The sequence below is a fragment of the Paroedura picta genome, chromosome 15 (genome assembly GCF_049243985.1).
Source record: "Paroedura picta isolate Pp20150507F chromosome 15, Ppicta_v3.0, whole genome shotgun sequence".
In the NCBI taxonomy this organism is placed as follows: domain Eukaryota; kingdom Metazoa; phylum Chordata; class Lepidosauria; order Squamata; family Gekkonidae; genus Paroedura; species Paroedura picta.
Window position 1 is genome coordinate 16,855,490 of NC_135383.1, and position 22,205 is coordinate 16,877,694.

At 51.6% G+C, this 22,205-nt stretch overlaps 1 protein-coding gene and 1 long non-coding RNA gene across 6 annotated transcripts in view; one reads left to right on the forward strand and one right to left on the reverse strand.

Moving 5' to 3' along the window:
* Positions 1–22,205, reverse strand: part of FAM222B (family with sequence similarity 222 member B) — a 43,239-nt gene that overhangs the window by 15,665 nt on the left and 5,369 nt on the right. For 2 of the 5 annotated variants that reach the window (XM_077311121.1, XM_077311120.1), the window contains exons 2-3: positions 5,639–5,766; positions 348–4,607 (exon numbers count right to left, since the gene is read on the reverse strand). In XM_077311121.1, the coding sequence (XP_077167236.1) occupies positions 3,076–4,607; positions 5,639–5,720 (1,614 nt within the window). In that variant the 5' untranslated portion in view covers positions 5,721–5,766 and the 3' untranslated portion in view covers positions 348–3,075. Of the gene's footprint in view, positions 1–347; positions 4,608–5,638; positions 5,767–22,205 lie in introns of those variants that run through there. The other 3 variants (XM_077311124.1, XM_077311123.1, XM_077311122.1) reach the window with 3 other exon arrangements.
* LOC143824640 (uncharacterized) lies at positions 14,028–18,286 on the forward strand. The gene is made up of 3 exons (XR_013226816.1): positions 14,028–14,366; positions 14,931–15,022; positions 16,825–18,286. It is a non-coding gene; the product is annotated as an uncharacterized LOC143824640 (long non-coding RNA).

The following is a 22,205-nucleotide window of genomic DNA, read 5'->3' on the forward strand; positions in this document are numbered from 1 at the left end:
AGCCAGCCCCCCCCCCCCAAGCCCTCCTCCAGCCCCTTCACTTGCTCATGGAAAACCAGGCCCACCCACACATAGGTCTATGGCAGGGGTAGTCAAACGGCGGCCCTCCAGATGTCCATGGACTACAATTCCCAGAAGCCCCTGCCAGCAAATTGTAGTCCATGGACATCTGGAGGGCCGCCGTTTGACTACCCCTGATCTATGGCTTAGCAGCAAAGGAAATGCAGCAGGCCCCTTCAGGAGTGGCAGGTGCAACCTACGGAGAGGGGCCTGTGTAACAGGCCAGGATAGGCTGGGCCTTGTTCCTCCACAAGCCAGCAACATGCGGTGGGAGGGAAGGATCTTACCCTTTTGCTGGGGAGAAGTGCAAGGGAGTCTTTTCCTCCACGGGGAAAATCTTCAGCAGCAAAACTCCTGCCTCTCTTGCTCTGTTTTGTCGCTTCCCCGGTGAACAGGAACGCCTGGCTAGGCATTCCCAGTGGTTGTTCCTCCCCTTGCCCCTCCACAACACGAAGGGCAGGGGGTCTCGGGAGACCCTGGTGCTGCCTGGGAATTGAAAGGGAAGGAGGCAAAGGAGCGTCTGCTTAAAAACTTCGCTCGGTGTGCGCAGCAGTGGAGACGGGAAGGGGTGGCAGAACGGTTTTATTGAGTTGACAGGTCCAAATATCAGAATATCTTACACGTTAACTTGAAGGTGAGAGCGTCTTTCCGAGACCAAGAGAGGGCACGGTGGGAGGGCTTGCAGGGTGGCCTGGGAAACAGGTTGCAAAGAGGTTCATGGGGGGGGGGGGCAGAATCCTGCCTTTCCCTTTCCTACAGGAGCCCTCCCCTTTTCCCCACAAGGGGAAAGGGTGTCCAGGTGGTGGGGGAAAAGTTAATTAGGACGTTTGTGACCCTAGAATTTGGTGTAACAGAGTAGGCGTTGTGATAAGGCAACACAAGCAGCTACATAATTTAATCCTGGATATTATTTTTTTGTAAAGAAGCACTCAAATCACTGGATTTTCAAAGAACTGGTAGTGTGTGTGTATGGGGAAGCATCCCACCTTCGGGGAAGGGACCCTGACAGCCCGGGATCTAAATCTTGCTATCTTTCCTGCTGCCTGGACCTCTCCACCTAGGCTCAAGAGAGGTTTGGGCATGTTTCTGTAGTGTAGCTCTCCATCCCGCAACTCCCTCTTATGTGGAAATTCTTTTACCCTCTCTAGCTGACCCTTAAGAGATCTCTTATGCTTGTTCAAAGTTTTGTTGCTTGGTGAAGTTTAACCTCCGGCTTGTTCAGGAGAACTGGGGGGGGGGGGGAGCAACAGCTTAAGGCTTTGGATTTTGGGGTTTCCTTCCCAGCTGTGGGGAGGGAGGGGAGGCAGTGGGGTCCCCCTCCCACCCCACCCAGTGCTACTCAGTCCCTCGTTGCCAGGTGACATTCACACAGAAACAGGACGCGTCTTGAGTTTTACAGTGTATAGGAACTGTTTTTAGCCAGTGTACAGAGAACCGGGGGGAGGGGGGAAAAGAGAGCTGCGTTTTTTGTTGTCCTATTTTTTTAACTTCCAAACTTGACAGTGATCATTATCTGCCTGAACGCTCTCCCTGGTTCCTCGCTGGGTGCTCTGGGGGCGGGTAGCCAGGCTTACAGGAAAGTGGTCGGCTACACGTGAATGGGCCTTTGCTGTTCAGATTTCTCTTCCCAAAGAGCCCCCCTGCTCCTTCAGTGGACCCAGGATGTTGGCCATCTGCAGCAGAGGCCACAAGTGCCTTTTGCAGGGGTAGTCAAACTGCAGCCCTCCAGATGTCCATGGACTACAATTCCCAGGAGCCCCCTGCCAGCAAACGCTGGCAGGGGGCTCCAGGGAATTGTAGTCCATGGACATCTGGAGGGCCGCAGTTTGACTACCCCTGGCCTATTGGAAGGGAGGGGGGAAGAAGGGGGGATAAACAGACCTGTTTCTGCGTGCGTGGCCTGCTTTTCAGTACCCGAAGGTGCCCCAAAGCACCTCTCCCTTCGTCTTTCCACACCAGAGGTAGGTGGGGCCGAGAGAGCTCTAAGAGAACTGCTCTGGCAGACCAGCACTACCAGGCCTGTGACTAGCCAAAAGTCACCTTAGCTGGCTGCAAATGGAGGAGGAGTGGAGAATCAAACCTGGCTCTCTGGCTTGGAAGACGCCTCTCGAAGTTTCTACCCTGATCTGTAATGAGGGGCTTTCTTCACTACGGTGGCCTTTGGGTTCATGGAGCGCAAGTGAGGGTAGGTGGAATGCCAGAAAGAACATTTGCATGCGTGTGTGTGTGTGTGTGTGGGGGGGAGCTGAACCCATTTGTCTTATCAGCCACTGACCCCAGCAGCCGTCAGTCTTCCACTGGACGAGGGGAGGGCGAGCACAGTCCTGGAACGGCCAGGCAGCTTGTAAAGGGCAGAGGAGAGAGGTGGGCAAGCGGGGTGAGAGTTCCCCTTCCTGTGCTTCACAAAACTTGGCAGCGCCAGGCTGGTAGGGACGGTGCCCCCTCCCCCAAGATAAAACAGTCACAGCAAAAACAGTGGCACGGGTACAGGGCACTGCCCGCCCCCTGCATGGACCCAAACCTCCTGTCCAACCTTTTTACAAAGCAGCAGAGGAAGGCGGATGAAAGGGGGCCATGAGGCAGGGTATCTAAAGGGGCTCTGGAGCTGAGAAGCAGCGCATCTGCTGGCCAAGTGGGCCTAGGACTCTTGCCTTGGCTCCTGTGAAAGAGGGAGCCAGGACAGTGGTTCAGGCCCCAGTCCAGCTGGACTCTGTGGTGGTCTGACGGAGACCCTGCCAGGCCAAGGAAACTGTGCTTGGGAAACAGCCCTGGGGGGGGGGGGAGTGAGCCACATTCAGAGGGACGTGTCCTGGAACCCGGGACGAGCTGCCAGCGGACGGACGGACGGGAGACGTTTGCAGGCACGCAATGCCTCTGCGACGGCCGTCCTGTTCGGCAGCTCCGGACAATGATCACGTCAGTTTGAAAGTTAAAAAGACAGCTCCCCCCCCCCCCCGCCGATTCATCCCGATTAAGACTAACCCCTTGCCCCCCTCCCCCGCGACCGCCGCAGCCTTATCTGTAGCCTGGGAGCGGAAGGCTTCGGCTATCGGTGGGCTCGGGAGCTCGGTTCATGGGCGGGCGGGGGGCCTTGCCGAGCACCGCCCCGCCCTGCTCTCGCAGGCAGGAGTGCTGGAAGTCTCCGCTTAGGTACTCCACTGTCTGCATCAGGGCGCCGGCCCCGGCTCTGTAGTGAGGTCCAGCCGCGCACTCCAGAGCGGCCCCCATGGGCTGCCCCGCCCCGTGGAAAGGCATGGCCAGGTCCTGGGAGCCCGAGCTGTCGCTGTTGGGGGTGGGCAGGAGGTTATTCCACAGGGGCTGGAAATAATGCCCGTTGGCGTAGGGCATGGGGCCGGGGAGGCCGTTGACGGGCGGCGAGGGGGTCGGCTTCTCCAGGGGGGGCTTCACGCTGAACGGCTGGCCCATGCACAGTTCCAGGGCGTAGCCTGGCGCTTTGCCGGGGAACCCTTGCCCGCCTAGCTCCCGGGCAGGGGGCTTGCCCATCAGCCCAGAGGGACCCACCGCTTCCCCGCACATCTGCTGCAGGTGAGTCAGCTGGTGCTGGTTCCAGGCCGCCACCTGCTTCATTTCGCTTTGGTACGCAGAAGAGCCCCTGCTCATGCTCCCCAGGGGGGCCCCCATGGCGGCGGCGGGTGGCATGGGGGCGGCATGGGGGGCATGCTCTCCGGGGTTCACCACGCAGGAAGGCAGGGGCGTGGGGACGTTGTGAGCGGACACCCTGGTGCTCGCGCTGATCAAGAGGTTGCGGCTGATGGGGCTGGGGTTGGCGATCTGTCCCTCGCACACTGAGGTAGCGCTGATGCCCGCTCGTGCCTGGCAGAACTGGTTGATCTGGTGCACTATGCTGCTCAGGTCCGGGGGCTGGTTCTGCTGCAGGGTGGCAGCCATGGAGAGGGGGATGGTTGAGGTAGAGACAGTCACATTCGGGGGGGCGTCGGCGTCTGGGACCTTCCTGCCCCCGTGCAGGCCCGCGGGCGGCGGGGGCTGCTGCTGTTGTAGCAGGTGGTTGGCGGGGTGCGGCGGCGGCGGGGGCTGCTGCTGCTGCTGCTGCTGCTGCTGCAGGGCCGGGTGGGCCAGAGGCTGCGGGTGCTGGATGGCTGGAGGCATCCCCTGAGGGTGGTGAGCCATGCTCTGGGCGTGTTGCAGAGCCTGCTGGCGTGCCAACACCTGCGGGTGGCTTAAAGTGCTTGGTGCTGCGTAGGGGGCGGAAGGGGGGTTCATCATGGCTTCCGGCAGCAGGCGCGCACGAGTCCCGTCAAAGTCCTTGACGACGCCTTTGGCCGGGGACCTGACTATGGCCAGGAGGCCGGTTTTCACAGCAGCCTGAGAGGGCGGGTAAGGACTGTACCTCTGCCCGGAAGTGTCCAGCCCGTTCACAGTACGACGGATGTGTTTCCGCTGAGGGACCTTGACGCTGTTGGGGAAAATTTTGATAGTCAGGGGATGGTTGGCCACCTTCTTAGCATAGGCGTCCAACTCTGCTGGCGTAGGGTGCTGTGCGGCTCTCATTTTCTGTGTAGTGTCCCCTGGGGGGGGAGAGGAAGGGGGAGGGGGGAACAGAGGTAAGAGAGAGAACCTGCCACGTGCCGACTCAACAGGCAACCAGTGCTCTGCTTGCAGAACGCCAGAAACACCCTTCGGGATCAGGCCCGGGGGCCCAGCGAACCCACCGCCCTGTTTCCGGCAGGAGCTACGGAGGGGCCTCCTTGATGATGATGATGATTATTATTTCTTCGATTTATAGCCCGCCGCTCCCCTAAGGCTTGTGGCGGGGAACAACATATAAAAACCCTAATACATAAAGCATCCTACAAAACAGATACACCGTCTGACCCAACCAACCCGGCAACGGCGGCATTCCCAGGGAGGAGACCAGAGATCACTGCATAGGGTGCAACTAAGTTGGCACAACTTGACTTCGCTTTGCACGCAAACAGGCCGGGAAGGTAGTGCTGAGGCCGGGACCACCTGATCTGTTCCAGCCTTTGCGCTGCACCATGGGCTTGTCAGCTGAGGCCAAGGGCACCTGATCCAGGTCCCCACCCCCACCCCTTGAAGCCAGCTGCCTTGCTATTCCAAGGCTTTCTTCAAGCCCCCCACTGCCACGTGCTGCCAGGCCGCGTGACCTGGATGGGCACCCAGATTGGCAGCAGCCTCTGTGGGAGATGACCTTACCCTTCCCCCTTCAGCTGGGAGAGTGGGGAGGATGGCAGGGCTGTTCCCAATGGAGGACTGAGGGGGGAGGAGGAGGAGGAAGCAGCCCTCGTGAGCATGCAGTCCTCCACCTCTCTTTGACCACCATGGTGCAATCCAAGCCAAGGGGATGGGGACAGCAGAGCCAGCAAACGCACCTCCTCCTCCACCTGTACTGAACCCACAGCACTGGTTGAGGGCCTGGAGGGGCAAGAGGAAGCATTACCGGTGGACAGCCCTCCACTGTAGACAGCACCTTCTTCTACACAGCAGGGCAGGCGGCTAAGGATTCTGAGGGCCCACCCGTGGATTTTGCTCAGATGGCTCCTGGCCAAAGGGGGGTGGGCTGGGCTGATCAACTCACATTTCTGAAGTCCAGCATTCATCTGCGGGAAAGAAAGCAGCTGGAAGGAGAGATCCCCAGGTCCCGACAGACAGGCCAGCATGACAGGCAGCAGCCGTCAGCAGTTGGGGTCTTCCGACCTCTGCACGCTGCAGCGAGAGAGAAAGCTGGTCACTGGGACGGCCACCACCCGCTAACGGGATTCTCAACTTGTTTGAAACTTCTCGGAAGGTTGCAGAAACCCTCTGGTTTTTTTTCCAGCCGATGCCCACCACGTTGCAATAAACAGGCCTGTCGCCGCCGCTCCCTTCGCCCGCCCAAATTCAGATCCCGGAGGAAGTGCGACCGACCATTTAATAAACGGATTCTTTGTTCGACGCCGGCTCGTGTTTTAAGGCCACGTTACTGCAGCGTGCCCAAGAAGCCTCGTGGTTTTGTGGCGAGTGCTTCCCAACCACATCCCCCGCTTATTAGTCAGCTAAAACTTGAGCGCTACCAAGTCAACTGGCAGGTTAATGGCACCGTTTGAACCAGGGGTAGTCAAACTGCGGCCCTCCAGATGTCCATGGACTACAATTCCCAGGAGCCCCCTGCCAGCGAATGCTGGCAGGGGGCTCCTGGGAATTGTAGTCCATGGACATCTGGAGGGCCGCAGTTTGACTACCCCTGGTTTAAACCATTGCAAAGTTCCATTAACACTCCTTTCGCCCAGCGCTCAGCAGAGGAGCTTTTGGAGATTCGCTAATGACGGCAATTCATAATTCAACGCCCCGTTTAAAAAGCAGCGGCTTCCAGGGGGAGAATCGAAGGCAACGATGTCTTGTAGAACGGGCGTGTGCTCCACACACCCTGTATCTTTCCGACAAATTTTCGTGTGAACGCATAATTGCTCTTGCTTCCGCAAAATGCACATTTGGGGTGGAAGTGCAGCATTCTGCCACAAACTAGCCTAAGTTTAAGCGAACTTTTCAGGGGCTTGACTGCCCACTTCTAAGCTGCAATGGGCTAGAACAAGTAGGGGGCCCTCACTGCATGGGCACACAAAGCCTAAGACCCCAAAATGTGGGTCTCCAGATGTCCATGGACTACAATTACTATGAGCCCCTGCTAGCCCCTTGACATAGTTTTTCTGAAATGAGTAACAAGCTTTTCAATAGGTTTTCCACACTGAGAACGGGAAGACGTGAGAATCTACAGAAAGACAAATTCTTGCAAATCGGGCAGGAAAAAGAAATCTCACGCCCCACCGTCTTTATCTCCGCTCCCTGCCACTTCCTCGTCCTACTGCCACTTTGTTCCCCCTTCCTCTCACACTGATCGCTACCTTCCTTCCCTTCTCTCCCTGACTGCCAATTCATTGACTTTCCTTTATAGAATCCACTTCTATCAATAAGATTTCAGGCAGATTACGAGTAAAGAAGAAAAAAAGCTAGGATCGCCCCACACAGCCGGGAAAACCAGAATGATAGTGCATGCAAACACACAGTACAATACGGACCGTAAAGCAGGAATTACAAAATTGGAGGATGACGCAGCGAAACGCTACATATTGTAAAGAGTACAAACTGGATCACAAAATAGGAAGGAAGGAAGGAGGGAAGGAAGGAGGGAAGGAAGGAGGGAAGGAGAGGGAGGGAGGGAGGGAGGGAGGGAGGGAGGGAGGGAGGAAGGAAGGAAAGGGAAGGGGAGAATGAAAGGGAAGGGAAGGGAAGGATCTTATAATTCCACAGATGGGAACTTCAACCCAAACGGTTCAATTTTATACATTCCACTAGGAGGGAGGGAGTCTTGGACCTCATCCTTCAAGCCTCCCCTGTGGCGGATGTTGCCCCAGAGAAGACTCAGGTGTTAACCTGGTGGCAAATTCAGAAGGCTTTGCTCTGATGGGTGGAACTCCCGCAGTATAACATCCTTGGAAAGTTAGTTCTGTAACTGTGAGGGTCCCAGGACAATGAGGGCTTGTTGTTGGTAACAAACAGCCCCTTGAACAGAACCTAGGAATGAACAAGTAACTAACATGACTACAGAACAACTATAATACACCTACTACCACTAACTCCCTATAAGTAATTGAGCTGCAATGTTATCTTCAAGGGCAGACCCACACGGAGCGCAATACAGCAGTCTAGTCGTAACAATATGGAGACATAAATTAATGGGGACCAAAAAACCCACACTGGTTTCCCATATGAAATAAGGTGCTTCGCCAGTGATAATGCTGGGTCCAGAGTAGCCCTCCAAGCTCTGAACTGAGTCAGCCAGAGTAAGTTGAACTCCAGCTGAGGGGGGAAAGAACCATATCCGCCAAGATCTTCCCAACTAGCATCACCTCCCACTGTTTTTAGCTTTAGCCCAGTGGTTCTCAACCTTCCGAATGCCACGACCCTTTAATACAGTTCCTCATGTTGTGGTGACCCCCCCAACCGTAAAACTATGCAAGGGTTCTTTCACAGAAATTAAACCCAAACTGACCAATCACGTGAAGACCCATGGTTCGTGATTGTATATAAATTGTTTTTTCCCCCGAGGTTTCTCAGTTCAGCTCTGCCTCTTGTCCCACTATGCTGATCTCGCTCTTTTCCGCTGCTCCTGACAGACAAATGCTCTCTTGATCTACCCCGCAAGGCGGTTGTGTAGATGGCGCCTCCCCTGGCCAAGCTGCTTGCCCTGCCGTGACCCCTGTGAAAGGGTCATTCGACCCCCAAAGGGGTTCCGACCCCCCCGGTTTAGAACCACTGCTTTAGACACTTAACCACAGGACCAAGTGCTCTGGGTTTGCAGCTCAGTCTAGCTAGCACACACAAAGTGCAGTCATGACTTGGGATACTGGGGTGAATTCCTGGGCAGACAGCATTCTCTACATGTGGTGCAGCAGTTCTGGAACTCTCTCTTTCCCTGGGGTTGGCTGCACTGCAATGTTATTGTTAAAAACAAGTTTAGGCTTGATAAGAAAGTATTTCAGATGTTTCCCCATGTCTGTGCGAGAGCTTCTGCCAGTTTTTCAGATGAGGAATGCTCCACAGCTGTGCCTCCAAAATGCTCTCAAGATTTGAAATGACCACATGGGGGAAGAATCTGATGCAAAACTGACTTGGGTCAGTGGGAAAACGCACACACACAGAGGCCACAAAGGAGTAGGAAGCCTTCTATTGGCGAGATCTTTCTTTGGACCCCAGGCAAGTGAACTCTCAATTTTAAACGCCAAAGATTAATTAGCAGCAGGTTATTAAGGTCTGGCGCATCCAGAAAACAGCAGCTTCCAGATCCCCCAAGCCCCACCAGCTGCTTGACATTTCCAGCAACGTGGCGGTCGTGAAAGCAGGCACGTCCTTTCCCTCAGCACGTGGCAGGGAGGCGTGGCCAGCTCACCCGGCCTGGTTCTAGGGCTCCTTCAAGGCTCAAAAATATTTCAGGGGCTCCTCCACAATCAAACGGTTGGGAAAAGCTGCTCCAGGGACTTAGCTGCTGATCTGTCACATCGCCTGTCACCTGGAGATGGCCAGGGATGAAAGCAGGGATCTTTTGTGTGCCAAGGAGGGTAGAACCCTGGCCCCGTTGGGAAACAGGATGGCTGGGCACAATTGTGAGCTGGCAGGGCTCTCTGCACGCGGGGCTCATCCTGCCTTCATGTCATCACAAAGATCGGAGGAAGCTCTCAAGAATTCTCCCAGGGCAGAATTTGAAAACCACTGTAAAATACACCCAAATCTCTCAAGACAGTCCCATATGACTGTCCAGTAAACAGTCATCTTGGCATGGAGGGGTCTAAATATAATTATGATGGGGAGAATGAGCTAAAAATATGGTTACCAATCAATGAAGAAGTCTCAATGAAGAAGTCCCGTACAACACTGATAAATATTTTACTCTTTCTATTTTATACATTATTGTAGACCCTTGCGAGCTGCCCCGAGAGCCTGTGAGGTCTAGGATACAAATAAAATAACAAATAAAATAAAATCTCTAGAAGCACAAGGAACAAAATTAGCAGGCTTCTCATGCTAGATCTATCCAGGTGCTAGAAGAGGGAAGTTTCTGGCCCGATTCCTGTCGGTTGGCTTGCCTATTTTTTTTTTTTTTTTGCTAATTAACAGACCGGAAAATAGCCTTTGATTTTTAATTAACACCACACTGCACTTTCCAGAAAGCCTCTCAGACAAACATTTTAAAGCACTCCTGCAATCTGTGAGGGCTCGAATTTCACATTAAATATATATATATATTGTTAAGCAGTGTCATCCCATGAGATGCAAGAATATATATATATATTTAAAATATATTAATATTAAAAAGAGAGCTGTTTTACAAATATTTCCATCCTTGGTTTGCTCGGTGGAAACACTTATGCACCACGAGCCAGATAGGCGAGTGGTTGTTTATAAGGTCACCGAAAAGGGAGTGCATGGGTCAGTAATGCCGAAGGCAGAGCAGGAATCTGGGTTTTACCCCAACCTGCTCACTGGTAGAAGCTGCCCTGCAGATTCCGCACATGAGTGAGGCTGGCAGGGGAGCAATTGCAGGAGCCTCCTGCTAGGCTTCGACTTGGGACACCTGTTTCCGATAAGCAGCTTCAAAGAAAATAAAAGGGTGGGTGGGAGTATGATGACTGCAGACGCCACAAAGCCGGCTTGCACGTAACACTCTTGGAACCGCAGAGCAAAATGTGTTTGTATATTATTAAATATAAAGTTGCTCTCCATCCTTTTAAAATGTGTACAACAGTGATGGGCCTGGAGGGGGTGGAAAGGGCAGTGGCATGCCCACAACTCTGCTTCCGAACCATATTCCTCATGATTGCGGCACTTCTGGGGTTTCCTGAAGCCTGAAGAACGTTTCAGGGTGTTCTCGAGGGTAGAAACAAAAGCTGACACAGACCAAGATTGGAGTGGGTGACATGAAGTTTCTCACAAAAAGACATCCTCTCCAAACAAGGAAGGTGTAAGTCACATGGACAATTGTCTAAAGCTGGTATTGTGAAGCAGTGTCATCCCATGCGATGCAAGAATAAAATTATTGTCTGGAATTTTGATCAGGGGATTCATTTGACTGCGGGAAGAAGGGTGATTTCTTTACTTTTTGTCCCTGATCGATGGCATAACGCCTAACATGCATGTTCCAAGGAAGAGTCACTGATTCTGCAACAATTAAAGCACCTGTCTCAGACTTGTCAGAAGTTACCAATGCTGCCAGAGATTCTATTCAAGGCTTGTTCTCTGAACCGGAGGAGAAAGACAACAAGCTGATGGCATTTCCACCAAATAAATTTCTTTCAAAGCTTGAACCAGAGACAGAACAAGCCCCGGGAAATAACACTCGTTTTCGACAGTAAGGTCAGACTGGTTATCAGTCTTAACCAGTAAGGTAAGACTGGTTATCCGTTAAGAATTTGAGTGTACTCAGTGTCACAACGGATGAGGCTAGGGACAAAATTAGAGTTAATTTGCTCTGTACCTGCTCACCATTTGCTGTCATCTGCTCTCCAAGCCCTACTAGGCACCAGCCACCACTGATCACGATGCCAGACTCCTAAGAACAGAACACACCTCCAAGCAGATGAAAACCATGGCCTACCTAGGTTAATTCTTCTATTTTATGTGTGTAGTGTAGCTAGGAGATTCAAGGATGGTCTGCCAGCTAGTAAGAGACATTCAGAGGTTTGTTAGTATTTCCTGCTTCCATGTCATGACCCCTGGTTCCCCATGGCCCCTGTTGACCAGTGCTTCATGCGTGGAACTCCTCCATGTTTGCAGAGTATACCCAGTAGGGTCCTAGAAACTACCACCCAACTCCTTGGGTGTCTCACATTCAAATACTAGCCTGAGTCAGCCCTGCTTCATTTCTGAGATCTGACGGGATCAGGCTTGCCTGAGCTACTTAGATCTGGGACCCACTTAAAAACTTAGGGAAGGCAATTCCCCCAACGTTTTCCATTCACCGCCTTCAGTACATGTCGGTAGTTGTGAACATTCAGCACAGGTTGTCTCGGCCCTGCTAAGAAAGAAAGAAAAATCCATTTACCATTATCTGCTTGCTAACTTTCAAGCATTCTGCTCGCCCTGCGGTGCCAGAGACAGAAAGATGACGGGCAATCTAATTTCCTTCCAAGAATTCTAAGTTTCCTCTGACCTTGTTTATTTGAAAGGAACATTACCTAATCCCTCTGCAGCAACGATGCCCAAACTGTGCGTGATAAGCAACACATTAAATAAAAAGGCCCTTGTGAGGTGACGCCATCCATCCGGAGGAGCCTACCTGCTGAACGGCATCTGATTCGCACCTCTGCAATCAGCCGCCAGTGATTCAGAAGTGGCAAAGAGAGAATCCTGCCCACTGTTATGCTTGCAGGAACCCCCTGTCCCGGGCAGGCCACCCCCTGGCCAAGCAGCAGCCCAGAAAACTAACCTGAAAGAGAAATACCGAGGGGGGTGAACTCCTCGGAAGGCAAGTCTTTATCTGGGCAAAGTCTAAAAGTCAAGCATTCCAGGGGCAACCACCCCTGCCTCCAACTGCGATCCAATGTGCAACGTTGGGAAGCACTAGCTCAATTGGGCCATCACGGACTGCTTCCGAAAATGGATGCAAGAGCCAGACTGTGGGCTAGGACCCTACTGGGCATACTCTGCAAACATGGGGGGAGTTCCACTGACGAAGCGCTGGTCAGCATCAGGCTTAAGCTGGCTTTCAAGCGGGCAGGGCAACACTGAACGTTTTAGCCTTATGCACGTAGTCAGGCTCAAAAGGAGGCCAGGTTGCTCAGCTCCGCCTCCCAAGAAGCCCCGGACGATCTTTAATCACCCGCCCACCATCCCATTGCTTGATTTCATCCCCCTTTTGTTGTTGGGACTGTGCAGGTCACAGTAGCCAGGGCACACTTTCCTTTTGCACCCCACAGGGTCCTCTTAATACGCTGGAGCAGGAAGTGTGTAGCGGGGGAAGCCTCAGATATAGATTTAGGAGTGGCCTGGCCTGGCTAGCTCCCATCAGATGCCGGAAGCTAAGCAGGGTTGGTCTTGGTTAGGATTTGGATGGGAGACCACCAGGGAATACTGGGGGTCTCCAAGCACAGGGAGGCAAGGGCAAGCCACTTCTGGATGCCTTTTGCCTTGGAAAACCTTTGGGTGGCCATAAGCAGGGGGAGGCTTACAGCCACAAGCAACAAGCGTTAAGGCAAGTTCAACAGCAAAGTGGTCCACAGTTATCAGCAGCTCAAAGGCCACCTTCGTGAGTTTGAATACAACTTGGCTTCTTAAAAGGGGCAAAGAGAAACCCAGTTATGAAGGCAAAACACCAGACGTTATGGGAGGGCAAGCCAGTGTTATTGCACAGAAGGGCAGCAAGATGCAATCTTTTAAGGAACATTCAATCCCTGGAAGTCAAGGTAGTTCACCTAGCGAAGCAAAGACGCACGTAGGCAAGAACTTCAGAAGTGGACTCATTCTGGCATCCTGGTCCCAGGCGAACAGCCTTCGCAAAGAATGAAGGTCTTTCCTCCTCCCTATTTATTGCTGTCAAATCCCTGTAGGGTTTTTGTGGCAAGAGATATCCAGAGGTGCTTGTCACTGCCCGCCTCCACATCACGACCCTGGTCTTCCTTGGAGGTCTCCCATCCACATACTAGCCAGGACCAGCCCTGCTTAGCTTCTGAGATCTGACAAGGTCAGGCTAGCCTGGCTAGAGCAAGCAGGGTCTTGGTGCAGGGTAATATTAAGAACAGGACAGCTCCTTTTGAAAGCGAATCTTTTGTGTGTCCGTGCGCGTGCATGGTGGATTGTCCTCAAAGAGTGGGAGGCATTTGACAGTGCAATGTATTGCCTTTACAGAAATCTATTATGTAGCTGCATGTGGAATACTATGTACAGTTCTGCCACCAGACCCCAAAAAGGACACCACAGAGGCATGAAGCATGCAAATAAGGACAGCGAAACTGACCCGGAGAAGAGTTGGTTTTTATACTCTGCTTTTGACTACTCAATGGAGTCTGCAAGCGGCTTACGAGCACCTTTCCTTCCTCTCCCTGCAACAAAGCCCCGGGGAAGTAGTTGGGGCTGAGAGAGCTCTGAGTGAACTGCGACTGTCACACCCACCCACCCACCACACAGATTGCTAGGAGGACTGAACAGGAACTGTACACCATTCTGAGTTTTCTCATTCAGTGCCTTAAAGCCAGTTTGGTGTAGTGGTTAGGAGTGTGGACTTCTAATCTGGTGAGCCAGGTTTGATTCCCCGCTCCTCCCCCACATGCAGCCAGCTGGGTGACCTTGGGCTCTCCACAGCACTGATAAAGCTGTTCTGAGTGAGTAGTAATATCAGGGCTCTCTCAGCCTCGCCCACCTCTCAGGGTGTCTGTTATGGGGAGAGGAAAGAGAAGGTGAATATAAGGCGCTTTGAGACTCATTCGGGTAGAGAAAAGCAGCATATCAGAACCAATTCTTCTTCTTCTTCTTCAGTAATATCAGGGCTCTCTCAGCCTCACCCACCTCACAGGGTGTCTGTTGTGGGGAAAGGAAAGGGGATTATAAGCCACTTTGAGGCTCCTTCGGGTAGAGAAAAGCGGCATATAACCAACTCTTCTTCTTTTTTTTCTGGTGCTGGTGGGGAGCTGAGATCCAGCAGTTTGCTTTTCTGACCCTGCACAGAATCGGGCTGCATTTGCAGCCTTGCTCACGACTTGGCGTCACGCTTATCTGGCTGGACGATGAGATTACATTTTGCCAGCCTTTAGAGCTAAAACTCGCTGGAGACTGCTCAGGTAAGCAACGCACCACGCATTAAACAAAGTCTGCTTTTAAGTACAGTGCCAAACTCCTTCTAGTCTAATCCACTGTTTAAAGAGTTTAGCCTGCAAAATTCCTCACAGGCCCGATAATGCAGAGCAAAGCAGGCCCCAGCGGGGAACGAGAGAAATAAAGGGAAGATTGAAAAGATCTTTCAAGGTGTTACATAGCAAGCTATGCTTTCTCTTCCTGGAAATTGGACAGTCGGATATGGATTGCATCTTAAATACAAAACTTTACTTGCACAAAACACAGAGTTGGAACAGTTTAGAGAAGAATCTACAAGGTTAGAGAAAAGAGGCTTCCACGTATTCTCAAGGATTGATCTATTACTGAAATGTTTAGTAATTTCAGTACTTTAGAAATTACTCAAACGCTATCAAAGCATTCACTGTTATAAGGCTACGTTCTATACCCAAATACCCTGCTGGTTCTACTCTTCCTATACGAGACTGTTTCTCTGTCCTGTTCAAATACGCTCTCTTTTGTTTACTAAAAACTGGTGCCTATTTTTAACCTTTATTTTTCCTACTTCTCAGGCAGCCAAAACACAGATACATGTGCTAAGGGAGGGGGGTCCCCAACATGGTGCCCATTGGCACTACAGTGACCGCCGAGTGAGCAGTGCCAGGTAGGTTTTGTGCAGCAAGGCTTCTGGTTAGCCACTGAAGAAGAAGAGTTGGTTCTTATATGCCGCCTTTCTCTACCCGAAGGAGTCTCAAAGTGGTTTACAATCGCCTTCCCTTTCTTCTCCCCACAACAGACACCCTGTGAGGCTGGTGAGGCTGAGAGAGCCCTGATATTACTGAAGAAGGAGAAGAGTTGGTTCTTATATGCCACTTTTCTCTACCAGAAGGCGTCCCAAAGTGGCTTACAATCGCCTTCCCTTTCCTCTCTCCTGTGAGGTGGGTGAGGCTGAGAGAGCCCTGATATTACTGCTCGGTCAGAACAGCTTTCTCAGTGCCATAGCGAGCCCAAGGTCACCCAGCGGGCTGCATGTGGGGGAGTGGGGAATCAAACCCAGCTCGCCAGATTAAAAATCTGCACTCCTAACCACTACCCCAAGCTGGCTCTCACTGGAGATCCGATAGGCTATACAGATCCTTAAAAAGATTGCTTTGACAGCAGATGCCATCACTGTGCAAGGACCTTCAGTGTGTCACTGAAGGTGAGCTGTAACAGCTAGTTTTGTGGCTGGCTCCGCCTCCTGTAGCAGACATTTTGTCGCTGTGACACCATTCTGTGGCATCATTCCAAAAGTGCCCAGAGGCACACAGAAATGTGCTAAAAGGCAACAAAGAGCGCAGCAGTTTTCAGCATGTGCTCTCTCTCTCTCTCTCTTTCTAGTATTGGATAGAGTCTCATTTTTAATTGCAGGGAACTAATGTGATTTTTAAACGGTGCATTTCATATAGCTAATGCAGGCTTTCTCAACCCGGACTTCATGAAACCCTGGGGTTTCTTGATGGCTTTGGAAAGGTTTCCCAAATGGGTGGGAGCTCATTAATATTTAATATATATTTTAAAATTTCTTAAACATGTATTGGGACCTGTGGTCCTCCAGATGTCCATGGACTACAATTCCCATGAGCCCCTGCCAACAAATGCTGGCAGGGGCTCATGGGAACTGTAGTCCATGGACATCTGGAGGGCCACAGGTTGACTACTCCTGTATTGGGTGATATGATTGTATATGGTCATACTGACCTGCCTCCCTTTCCCAAAATGGTCAGTGATGGGCCTGGAGGGGGTAGGGAAGGCAGGGGCCCTGGGTGGTAGTATTCGCAGCCATGTTTCCCGATCATATTCAGCACAATCACACCGCTTCCGGGGCTTCTCGAAGCTTGGAGAATGTTTCAGGAGTTTCTCAATGGTAAAAAAGTGGAGAAAGGTTGTGCTAATGCAACAAAAGTTTAGTCTTTAACAGTAATGCTTTTTTAAACACCCCTTCCCATGCTTTTTCCCCCAGAGCTTTCAAAATTATGGAACATCTCTAGAGCAGCTTCAGGTGACGCGTTTCCCCTTAGCTTTCTGACTATCAAAGGATCTATAACAGGCAGGGGTAGAGCTTGTGGTTAATCAGTCTTGGAAATCTCATGAGATGGGTGGAATTAGAAGAAGAGTAGTTGGTTCTTATATGCTGCTTTTCCCTACCCGAAGGAGGCTCAAAGCAGCTTACAGTCGCCTTCCCATTCCTCTCCCCACAGCAGACACCCTGTGGGGTGGGTGAGGCTGAGAGAGCGCTGATATCACTGCCCGGTCAGAACAGTTTTATCAGTGCCATGGCGAGCCCAAGGTCACCCAGCTGGTTGCATGTGGGGGAGCGCAGAATCGAACCTGGCATGCCAGATTAGAAGTCCAACTCCTAACCACTACACCAAACTGGCTCACTACACCAATTAATGAGGTACCCCCATTTCTCTCTGACACTAGGGGGAAGCATCAATTATTGAGCCTCACCCTCTCTCCTGACGGGTCACCGCTAACTTGTACAACCACCATCACCCCAAACACAGAACTTGGGAGATCCCACCTTGTGGAAACTCAAAAATTCAAGGGCCTATGAAGCTGGTAGGAAGCCCAGGGCAACAAGAGACCATGACAAGAAGAGATGCTGAAAACACTGGCACGTTACCCATCAGGGGGGGAAGAGGGTGCAAAATCAAACTGTAGCTCCCTCCAGCTGCCTTTTGTCACTATTTCAGAGGAGAGGACCTTCCTTGCCCTGTGCCATACAGTGGAGGTGGGGAAAGAAGAGCCCAAAGATGTTTCAGCTGACCTCCAAACCAGCTGAGCGAGGAAACACTTCAGCACGTCACCAAGAGCTCCAGAGCTCCGTGTGCAGCTGCCCCAAAGCATCGGCTCACAGGCTCCCACCTTCCCTCGCCGGGTGGCAGATTTCAGAGCTCGCCTCTGCCTGGCTGCTCCCTTTGACAAGTCACCGTGGGACCTTTCAGAGTTTCCTAAGCTTCATCAGTCAAAAATTAAAACAGGAAGAGGACTGTGACCTTTCTCGCTTAGCCAGCAAACTGGAACTCAGTGCCCTTTTCTCTTCTACCTGTCGTTGAAGCAGCTCACCGTGGTCTGCGCACAATTATTCTACGCTTACTTCACAGCCCCTTTGAAGAAATTGGCTTCTGCCAAGAGAGAGGGAGCTGCCCAAGGGGAGGCATCAAGCACTGCATGGGGGCAGGGGCAGGGTGGTGGTGTCTCCGGCCCAGAGTGGCAGAGGCTGCAACCATTACGGGAGCTTTTAACACCTGGTTTTCTTCAGGACTACATTTGACTAATTTAGTTTTCTGTTTATTGGCAGCCGGTCAGTCTGGAAACCTTTACTGACAGATATGACGGGCAGTCCTAATTTCCGATTTTAAAATGTGGTCTTGTGTGTGTGTGTGTGTGTGTGTGTGTGTGTGTTTAAATAGTTGCTTCATGCACGTTGTATGATGGTGTCTTGAATTCCGCAAGGTAGAAAGGCAGCTAATAAAAGTCACAGATACATGGGCTCTTTTGGCTGCAGGAGGAGTCACTAGGCTGCCCTTCTGGAACAGATCTAAAAGATTTCTTTCTCCTCGGGAACAATGCACAGCGGCACAGCGATCATCATCTCGTGGAACAACAGCGGAGTGGCTAACTGGGGAATAAAGTGTTTTGCCTTTGTAACCTTCCCCTGATGGCCATTTCATCTTCCCCTTTCCCTTAGGCTTGTGAGTGCAGCCATGCAGCTGCTGTCCTGCAGGGTCTTAATGTTAACAAAGGGAAGGTACTCCACCAGATATTTACTCAGGATGTGAGATCTACTTACCCCTTTTTGCCCTCCCTTGTCCTGTCAATCCTCATGCACTGTCTCTACCAGCCACGAGGGCTGAAAAGGCTTAGGTGGCCTGGTGTCAGAAGGGATGACATCATGTCTACTTCCCTGCAATTTCATCAGCCTTTGTGGAGATAGCTCTATATCAAGAGGAATAGCTCTATATCAAGGGAGGAATCAAATAAATCTCTAACCAGTGGCTTGTGCCAAAAAGAGAGAGGCAACTACAGAACAGGATGTCTGTATGAAGTAATTAACCCCGTGCCACAAATCTGGCTCCCAAGCAGTCATCTTTGGATAACTGGCATCAACAGGGAGATGGGAGAATGTGGCCCTGTTGATCTGCCCAGGCCTCTCAGGAGAGCTGCCACCTTGGGATTCTTCAGCCCCTAGCGCTTTGGTCCCACTCGCCGCCTGGCAAGGCAGGGCAGGTCTGGAATAGTGTGGCAGACTCCAATCTGGAGAGCCAGTTTGATACCCTCCTCCTCCACATGAAGACTGCAAGGTGACCCTGGCCCAGTCACCATTCTCTCAGAAATCTTTGAGCCCCACCTACCTAACAAGGTGCCTGCAGTGGGGAGAGGAAGGGAAAGGCAACCGTGAATTGCTCCAGGTCTCCTTAGGGGAGAGAAAAGCAGGGTATCAATACCAACTCTTCCTCTGTACAAAGCCCATAAAGTAAGCAGCCAGGCCACACTGGAAGGCTCTTGAAGAGAAACCGGCCACGTGAGAAGACCTATGAAAGGTTTCCAGGCCAGGTGACTTCTTGGGCTGAGCAATTAGGAGATTGGCTCTTGCTGCTGATAGACTGCTTTTGGCCGAGGTCTGCTTGCACAGCAGCTGGGTCAAGTGTGAACTCCATGGTAACAGAGCAGAGGTTTCTGCCTCTCTAAAACCACTCTATGTTGCAAGGGGAGAAACAGAGTTATGCACCTGGCCACACTCTAGCTTCTATGTGCCTAGAGTTCCATGCCGCTGTGGACTCCCACATCCACTGTGAGGCACAATCCTGCACTGCCTCCCCCGCGCAGGTGTGTTTTAGCCACATCGTATTTCAGGATCGCACGTAGAGATGACCTCAACAGAAGAAACAGAGATGGTGAAGCGAAGAATAATCACTGGTGAGCTAGCTTTAAAGAATGGGAGAAACGCAGCTTTAAAGAATGGGAGAAAACAGTAAGACGTAAGCAAATAATAAATTTGCCTGTAGACACACATTACATACTTTCATGCTTGGGCCTTCCCCTCCCCTTACTGCATTCCACCATCAGGCGGAGAGGCTGCCTACTAGTGTTATTTTACGGTCTGCAGAGCGCCTCTGTGTGCACCAAACATGGGCTTTTCACACTGAACCCAAATGATCCATCCGAGAGGCATTCATTGCACTGCTCCGGGTCTTTGCACCCCCACAGCTGGCTGAGCAGAGGCAGAAGGCAGGATGCTTGCTCCTTCCTCCAGACTATGCTCCACTCTAATCTCCTCCCAAGGAACCTTTGGCCAAAAGATCCAAACGATTCACAGAAGGGTCTCCCAGCCCACCTCATACTCCTTTCTTCTATTTTTGAAGCACCTGACGAACATACACAAAACTGTCTTTCAGCCGCAGACCGCTGGTCCAATCCGGCTCAGTAGCATCTGTTGTGGCCAACAAAGATTTTTCCAGGATCTCAAAGGCCTTCCCCAGCACCCGAGAGGCCAGTGACAGAACCTTATACAAAGCAGCTGCCTCCCAGTGAGCTGCAGGCCCCCTTCCTCAACAACGACGAGAACTTGCATGGTGTTGGCAGGCATTTGGTGTTCTTCACGGGACCTTACCTTGTTGCAACTATTATGCCCGCATTTCAATCGCCGGCACAGAAGCTATCCCTTCCCCTGCTCGATTAAAACATTTATAACCTGCTTTAGACGCAACGTAGCTTAACAAGTTCAACAACTGGCAAAGAAATAAAGCCTAATATTACATGCAGCACAAGTAGCCCTGTAAACCAGCCCTTCTCAACTTCTTCACCATTGAGAAACCTCTGAAACATTCTTCAGGCTTCAAGAAACCCCAGAAGTCGCACCATCTTGCAGAATAAGGTTGGGAATCAGAGCTGTGGACATGCCCGCCTAGGCTTATACTAAAAATTAATTCACTCCCTCCCATTCGGGAAACCTTTCCAGGGCCTTCTAGAAACCCTGGTTGAGAAAGCCTGCTCTAGACCAGGGGTAGTCAACCTGTGGTCCTCCAGATGTTCATGGACTACAAGCACATGCTGGCAGGGGCTCATGGGAATTGTAGTCCATGAACATCTGGAGGACCACAGCTTGACTACCCCTGCTCTAGACTACTGCTTTCCAGCCAGCTCCTGTGAGGGAGCCAACAACGCTCAACCACCCAAAGATAAGCAAGGCAGGTACTGACAAGTACAGCAATTCAGATTTCCACTCCCTTCTCGTTCGGCTCTTTGGGAAAAAAATAATGGCTTGCACAGCAGAACATAATGGGCATTGCAGCCACTTCCCTCGCGGAGGGGTATGAAAGCACACTTGAAGTTGTGCACAAAGACATGGAGTCCTGAGGGTGGCTGACCAAGACCTGAAGAGGTCGGTCAGTCTTTAGAAGAAGAAGAGTTGGTTCTTATATGCCGGTTTTCTCTACCTGAAGGAGGCTCAAAGCGGCTTACAGTCACCTTCCCCACAACAGACACCCTGTGAGGTGGGTGAGGCCGAGAGAACCCTGATATTCCTGCTCGGTCAGAACAGCTTTATCAGTGCCGTGGCAAGCCCAAGGTCACCCAGCTGGCTGCATGTGGGGGAGTGCAGAATCGAACCCGGCATGCTAGATTAGAAGTCCGCACTCCGAACCACTACACCAAACTGGCCCTCAGTTTATTAGAGCTCTCAAGCCATTCAGGAGCGAAATGATGACGATTATAAAACTCATAACCTATGCACAAAGCCAAGGGGGTGAAGCACCAAATGCATACCTCCTTCACAATGTCACACACACTATGGCAACTAGACGTGCATAAAAACGAGCAGGAAGCTCAGTGGAGAGGACGCTCAAGGCCCACTTCTGCTCCGACAGCCAGGGTCAAGCGAACAACAGTGTGGCTAGCTGCCCCCAGTGCAGCCTAACTCAAAACCAAAATATCTGATAAACAGATGCAGAACAGGAACGCTCGGGCCCAGGCAGAGGAGAAAGGAGGGCCCGTCCACGCCTCTGCCGCACACCAAGGCAACGCAACAAATGTGCCCGGGGAGCAGAGCATGACCGTGGCATTTGCTACACCCACCCAACGTCCCAGGGAGACACAGCGCTGGCCCGAAAAGGAAATATTTTCAAAGTCTCCATTCGTCAGAACTTTTGCAAATCACGTGAGGGAAAGACACAAGAAGACTCTTGAAGCTGGAGCCCCAGGCAGAGATCACAAGCTCCTTTATCCCAACAATTGTGGCTTAAGTAAAGCTGCCCCTGGCTTAGCAGTTTGCCTTCCACAAGTCCAAATAGACTGAACTAGCTTCGAGGGGGAATAAGGTATCGATTCCTATTAGAAAGCACCATTCGGTCAGCTTCTCCTGATTATACTTGAAAGCTTTTGCAGACAGAGCATGACCCACGGATGCAAAGCACACAAGCTCTTCGAAATAACAGCACCCTGTTTTTTGCCAGGATTCCGGGCTCCCCGAGAGCTTAACAGGAATATCACATCCAAAACTAAAACGGGGAAGGCGTATGCCTCACCCCCCACCCCCATATGCTGGGCTGTGTTCAAGCCCACACAGGGCAATTAGGTTGGACAAGGGCCCTGGGCAATTCAGGTGGGAGACCTGAATTCTTCTGTCAAAATGGAAAGCCCTCTTTGGAGGCCAGGCCATGGTTAACAGGCCAATTAATGGACTTTAAAAGCCGCACAGGGTCTTTTATCAGGAGGATGGGAGCGCTACATTTCGGGAAAGCCCATTATTTCTAGACTGCCCCTTCAGCCGAACCGGTTCTTCGAGATTCCAAAATATTAAA